The sequence below is a fragment of the Leuresthes tenuis genome, unplaced genomic scaffold, assembly GCF_036924035.1.
Source record: "Leuresthes tenuis unplaced genomic scaffold, fLeuTen1.0.hap1 SCAF_2, whole genome shotgun sequence".
Lineage (NCBI taxonomy): Eukaryota > Metazoa > Chordata > Actinopteri > Atheriniformes > Atherinopsidae > Leuresthes > Leuresthes tenuis.
In genome coordinates this window covers 17,193,317-17,200,288 of record NW_027325356.1, presented here as the reverse complement: position 1 = coordinate 17,200,288, position 6,972 = coordinate 17,193,317, and the positions used below count along the sequence as shown (strand labels likewise).

The 6,972-nt window shown below is 38.8% G+C and overlaps 1 protein-coding gene across 3 annotated transcripts in view; it reads right to left on the bottom strand.

Moving 5' to 3' along the window:
* Positions 1 to 1,215: 1,215 nt before the first annotated feature.
* rnaset2 (ribonuclease T2) overlaps positions 1,216 to 6,972 on the bottom strand; it is a 67,143-nt gene continuing 61,386 nt past the window's right edge. For all 3 annotated transcript variants that reach the window (XM_072380409.1, XM_072380408.1, XM_072380407.1), the window contains 8 exons: positions 6,880 to 6,934; positions 4,283 to 4,332; positions 3,875 to 3,932; positions 3,479 to 3,543; positions 2,741 to 2,854; positions 2,486 to 2,531; positions 2,269 to 2,343; positions 1,216 to 2,159 (listed from right to left, as the gene is read on the bottom strand). In XM_072380409.1, the coding sequence (XP_072236510.1) occupies positions 1,965 to 2,159; positions 2,269 to 2,343; positions 2,486 to 2,531; positions 2,741 to 2,854; positions 3,479 to 3,543; positions 3,875 to 3,932; positions 4,283 to 4,332; positions 6,880 to 6,930 (654 nt within the window). In that variant the 5' untranslated portion in view covers positions 6,931 to 6,934 and the 3' untranslated portion in view covers positions 1,216 to 1,964. The remainder of the gene's footprint in view (positions 2,160 to 2,268; positions 2,344 to 2,485; positions 2,532 to 2,740; positions 2,855 to 3,478; positions 3,544 to 3,874; positions 3,933 to 4,282; positions 4,333 to 6,879; positions 6,935 to 6,972) is intronic.

The window sequence follows — 6,972 nt, the reverse complement described above, 5'->3', positions numbered from 1 at the left end:
TGGATACTGCACTGTGCAAAATTCTTGACCCACTTTTGGACTTTGGCCAATCTTTCACAATATTTTCAGTCCAGTCCTTGTACCTGACTATTTTAGAGGAAGAGTTTTTTTTTCCTGTTTTCCAAGCATTAAAAAGTCATTTAAATCAAGTGATGAGCCACTGTTGTTTCTGCATATCAGACAACTGTCATGACATAGAACCAACTTTAAATTGGACACTTTTTTTCCACGCAGCCCGTCTCAAAGAACCCATCGTTTCCATTTATTTAGCTGTATCTACAAAAAATACCAAAGATAGCACAGTTGCATAAAATAGTATTTTGGCATTATCCCATAATGCCCTTTCACTGAAAACGTCTCAGGATGATGTGCAAGTGTGTTTTTAAACAAACTGTAGAAACGTGACAAGTCGAAGGCAAAAGATGTGGTAGGCCTGTAAAATAAAATAAAAACTGACATAGAATCTGAGAGATACATCTGGCCCTTAAATTGATCGATCCACTGTTCACTGAAGCCTTGTCAGAAATAGTTTCAGTGCAATCTGGTTTCCTTAGCTAGGATATTGTTTTTGATTTGGCACTACATGAATAAATTGGATTATTTTTAAATTAATTAATTGGATTTCATTGGATTAGGATTACAATGAATTTAATTCCAATTGGCTTGAATTTAATTATATTATATAAGTGCATTGAGATGACATTTGTTGTAATTTGGCGCTATATAAATAAAACTGAATTGAATTGAAATCAGTGGCAACAGGTTTTATGAAGCGATGAGTCACTGCTAGAGTTGGAGTGTCCTTCAGTAAGCCTGTTTCTGAGAACTGTTTCTGAAGACTACTTCAAGAAATGAAAAGAGAGCTTGTCCACGAGGTTCAGACTGCGTTGAAGCGTAAAGGTGGTCATATCAATACTGACTTTCAATTCGGTTAGAACTATACAGACTGACATATCTAAACACATTTCTGAATATAGCTTCTAATTTCCCTGGGAATATCTAAATAAATAAGGGGTGGCTCAGGACTTTCTGCACAGTAACTTAAACTGCACAACAGTTTCAATGTCATACCACAGCATCGGACCATCGGATATTGACAGGACTCAGACCAAAAAAAGATTTACAGTGAGCTGATACAACAAACCGTGCAAAGTGCATTCAATAAGTTTTCCACATTTCTAGACTTTGTTAGTACCTCAAGAAAAACACAGAACAGAATGAAATCAAGCCTTTACTGTACACAGCATGTACAACAGAGACAGAACTAACCAGGAAAAAAGTAACATAAGTGCATGTACTTGGCAAAGCTCCAAAGGTGGTCATTGATGATTATCAAGTAGTTTAGAATACATGGAATATACAGATGTTACAAGGCATTTGTCTACCTTTTGCCATTTCCTCTGAGAAAAGGCATGTTTTCCAGTGTTTTCGTGCAAAATAATTCAATAATATGGATTCACATGACTATCAAGTCTAATGGCCTGAAATGTCATTGTCATTCCAAAGAGGCATTTGTGAACCAACTAAAATCAAATCAAACCCCAACTAAAAAAAAATAAAAAACAATAAAAAAACAAAACATGGCACGTACAGTAAACACAAATGCAGTATGAAGATTTACACTATCGTACAGAAACTAAAACTGACCAATAATGCTCTGTGTTGTGCTAAAGTGTCCCTTGTTAAAACTCATTTACACGTGAGAGTCAGGGATGAGGTTCATTCCAACGCTGCACAATGGCATGATGTAGTGTGCATGTGTGGGCTCCGGATTTTGTAGCAAATAAAGATTTAATGTGATTGTAAACTATCTTCAAGTATTTCAAGTGCTCAAACTGCGCTGAATCATTTTTACAATTATCGATAACGCTTTGATGTTCATTATGAAGCCTGAGAATAATGAAATTAATGATCAGTGTGGGCACATGCTAAATCACAGTGCAAACGAGTAAATATGTCCGCGTTCACGGATGAGACGGGTAGTAAATCGGTGTGTCATGGTCACACACACTGAATCCAGATGTCTTGAAAACACCCTTGTCATCACCCCGACCTCCCTTTGAAATGGCTTCCACGGTAAGCCGTTTCTCACAGTCCAGCAGCGTGAAGTCAGCGTCGAAACAAATCTCAATCTGCCCCAAAACCTGGACATCAGCATTCTGGCAACAGCGGAAAATGACAAAATTAACTTACACGCTGTTGGAAAAGTAGCATCATGCAAAACCGAGACGCGATATTGATTATTTGAATGAAATTAGGTGTTTATACCTTTGAAGGATGGGCACACTGGATCTTAGGTTTGATGCCATAGACATTTTCAATGACTCCTTCAATTTGAGAGAACTGGGCAGAGAGAGAGGAGAACAGGTGAGATGCCGCAGGAGGAGGCGCTTTCACTCTCCGGCGTATTTCTTACAAGCGATTACACTTTTAAAACTTCATCGGTTGTCATTTTTCAATCCAATGTTTCAGATAAGAGACTTACAGTGTAGTATTTCTCAGAGGGGGTAATGTCAAACTTCTTCAGGATGCTGCAACAATAGAAACATCATTTCCACTTGAGGCTTTGAAGCAATGATGCCATTTTTCAGAGAGAATTCGAATAAGTATGTAATGTGGCATAAACTCCGGATGGCAAACATGGAGAGCTAACAAGATGCAAAACATCACAACATCAATACAAAGAGGCAGATAAATAAACCTTGTTTCCAAGAGAAGGGCTGGGTGTGAATGCGGGTACCTGTTCAAGTCCAGTTTATGGTACAACTCCAGTGCCTTGCTGAAGTATTTATGCTGACTGTCTAATGAAGCTGCTTTGGCTGCACATGTACCGTGTTTGTGCCACTCATATTTCCTGTTCAAAAGGCACACAAGAAAAGGGCAATATGTTTTACTATTTTACATACACATTTAAATCAGGGAATCATTGCAAAATATTGATTTAGAAGACTTTGCTTTATAAAATCATGGAATATCTACGCCAGTTATCAATTAGGTCCGGAAATCTAATCATGTGAAATGCTATTACAGTAACGTTTACAAGCCTTATATTTTACTTGCTGTGCTACTGTGAATTGGAAAATCAACAACCAAACTAACTTGAAAAACAACAACGACGAGAAAAATGACTTCACAATAAATGCCTGAAGTCAGTCGGAGAAGAAGTGAATCTTGGGGCAATAAAATACGTAGAAATGGAACTGATTGCCCATGATTAGATGAAGAAAATAAATGTTAATCCCAAAATAAGATCATATAATCATGTCTATCTTTCATGACTATTCAATAACAAAATCAGTCCTGTTCTAGCAACAATTTAAGTGTTCATTAAATTCATTGTGTACAATTAGAAAATCCAAATCCAGCATTCTCTGCAAAACAATCCGACCCACGTGGTATTAGTAGAGCACAGCTTGATAAAGCTAGAATGCTACAAGCTAAAATAAGCGAGAGTGAAAGCTCGACACATCGGATGTACCAGAAGCTAGGAGACGAAGGGTTAATCAAGTCGGGCCAACTCTTATTCATGTCTGGAAGCAGGTCCTAAAAGCACAAGAAAAAAAACAACAACACATATTTATATGTTTTTTATATCTATTAGAATAGGATTTAATGAGGGGGTAACACACTCATTTCTTTGCCTTCTCAAACTTGGTTTAAAACTAAGAAGCTAACCTTCTTGCTACTCAAAAGAAAAAAAGGATTCTCTTATGTCCTCTCGGTCCCGGCTGCCAGTAGCCTCCGTCTCACTGGTGCAAACAGGAGTTTGGTTTTCTAATCCATAAACCAATTTAAGGCATAAAAGGAAAAGATAATGTACCTTTATGGGTTTTACACCAAATGATAAATATGTTCAGTCTGAACAGCGTTATACCTCTATTTGAGAGGAGTTGAAATGCCATGATGAATTGCAGTCGATCCCTTTATCTGGCCTGCAACACAGAAAGGTTCATAATCCTCTTACTCACAGAGTGAGGTCAAAATTTATATGAAACAAAACAGAATTTCAACTAATGAACATTTAAGACCTGTTTTTTATTATTATTTTTTAATTGGCTCTATTTGAATGAATTGGATTATGATTACAATGAATTGAATTCCAATTGGCTTGAATTGAATTATATTATTTAAGTGCGTTGAGATGACAATTGTTGTAATTTGGCGCTATATAAATAAAACTGAATTTAATTTAATTTCGCTTGATGCGTCATTTTCTCACAACCAGTTTTGTGCAGTAATAAATGGTTGAGGTGGTAGAACACACACACACACACACACTTACCAGAGTCCATGTAGTGTCCAGTAGCTAACGTTCAGGTGACAATGTTCCATCTGAAAGTAAATTAATGATATGAATGAATATATACCATCTACTACTAATAATAACACCAATAACGACCATAATCAAATAATGATAATAAAACAATGACGATAAACTATGATACAACATCAAAAAAACACAAACAAAATAATCCAAACAGTCTTACAAAGAAACTAAAACTTGCAGTCATTTAAATAATTTATCAAACGAGTCACCACTATGAAGTTATCACATGTGCTGCAAAACCGAAACTGATGTTGTCTTACACCGCAAAAGGTTCTGTGCTCAAGGAGGTTACAGCGTAATGCTCAGTTTTGTTGATGTTATTCACAATGTGGGTGTAAGGTATATGTTGCCTTGTGGTGTACTGATGGATGAGTGGTGCTTGGTTCAGCCCCGCTTCACATCAAGGACGGATGGCTACATAACAGAGAAACGTGCTCAAGGCAAGAGACACCCTGAGCCAATAAACAAAAAAGTGATCAAACTCTGCACTAATCCGCCTGACACGATCAGGTACATAATATTAAACTAGCCTGAAGCAACAGACAAAATAAGGGATGCGTGTAACTTATAGAAACTGCATACTGATGCAACCGCAAACAGAAAGCTACCAACTCAAACCAGACTGCTGACACACGGCTGGTCTCATGACTTAGACATCACCAGGTGACAAAAGAAGACATGTTTGGGATTTTACTTCTCCAAACTAATGATCGGACACCAACAATTAGCTAGACCTGTTTGACATGAACGTTAGTCCCGCCCACAGCACTGTTTTGGTCATTGTAGCTTCTCTCTTGGCACTCACTGTACCGAAAGCTCTTTCAGCCAGAAAAGATGGCTCTCCATGGCAGATGAATCACTCAACTTGCTCAATTAGACTGATTCAACAGTAAGTATGCAGGCAAAAGCACACCCTCATCCTGCTAACAGTATAAGTGATTACAATATCTTTAGCATCTTTTCTGGAGCAGAAATGGACAATTCAATTCATCGTAATACAATCAAAACCAATTAATTACATTCATATAAGGCCAATTAAAAGAAAAAAAGAGTTGCTTAGCTAAGGAAACCAACAGATTGCATCGAAACTTCTTTTCGATCCAATCCCCCATTCTGAGCAAGCATGAGGCGACTCTGGAAAGAAAGAACTCCCTTTTAACAAGAAGAACCAGACTCAGGAAGGGCGGCCATCTGCCGAGACCAGCTGGGGGCTGAGAGGACAGCAAAGACGAAGGAAGCCTTCAGGGAGGGAGAAAGAAAGTTTTTGAGGAGTACACGGAAAAAGTAAAAAAAAAAAAAAAAGAGGATAAGAGAGAGAAAAGAAAAGCACAGATAAAAGATGGAAAACAAGCTCCAGCAGAGCAACATGAGGGATGTGTAGTCAGGGATTACAAAGATTGCAGGTTTTAAGGTGGAGGGGGGGGGGTCAGACTGACGGATGTCTGAACAGAGTCAATGAGTTGAACGTGTTTTTTTCCCCCAATAGATTCAGTTCAGAACAACTCTCAGCACGGGCCTCGCCTGCCTCCAGCTACATGGACCTAACATCGTCCTTGTACCCACAGATTCCCTGTCACACCTTTCCAGCGTCATCCTGCACCTCTGTCAAGGATCTAAACACAGCCTCACCAACATCTACCCCAACATCAGCGCACGATGAAACCGCCTCTGCCTGTCTGGTCTCCAGCAGTCAGGGGAAGAAGCAGCGGGAGAGACTGAACTGGAACAAGGCTTCCAGCACATCTCATGAGTCCTGTCATCTTCATACATACTGAGATGATTCACGGCTTTTAGGTGTGTAAGTGATGGACTAGAGGCTGAGTACAGGGAACCGGCCGACCACTTTGTGGCACGGTGCGGGAAGAGTCGACTCATCTTGAACACGAACAAAAACAAGACTGAACAAAGACTGTAGATTTTAGAAGAACCAGGCTGTCACTGAGGCTGTCAACAAGAAGGAACACAACAGACTGTAACTTTTGAGGAAGCACAGGTATTTCATTGGTGAACGGAGTTTGACACAAGTCAGACGCATGTATGTTTGTAGGTCCTACTTTCATTTTTTCCATTCATTAATTCATTAGTTAACGATTTAATTTATGTACCACGGACATGTCGACACATTTGTCAACGCAGCATTCAACCATGTGTTTGTTGCTGCTCTTCAAGAGGAAGAAATCCCTGGGACACTGCTGACGGTTACAAAGCTCTCCCACTTCTGCATTTAGTCTGTCAGACATGTTCCTGCTTCTCCAACACAACTTACTGTCAGCTGTGTTTTTTGTTCATATCATTCTAGTCTTGTTGTGTAAGACGATACAATAATAAACAAAACGAGTCTTGAATCTAAAGTAAACAATACACGAGTAAAAAGGACTGAGAAAAGTTCCAAACTCCACAGACGTTAAATCATAAGAGATGATGTATAAATACAATCACATCTGGACCTGGCACCATGACTCACATGTTATCCCTTTTTTTTTTGGAATAGTATGAAATGAATAAAAGAAAATGAACAAAACAACTCAATAAAGAAAGACAGAAAAACTCACAGAACAGAAGGTGTTGGGCCAGTGGTGGGTCAGGATCAGCTTGGACCACATGTGGCTGAAACACAGACAATTTATTGCGGCTTACAGTTAACT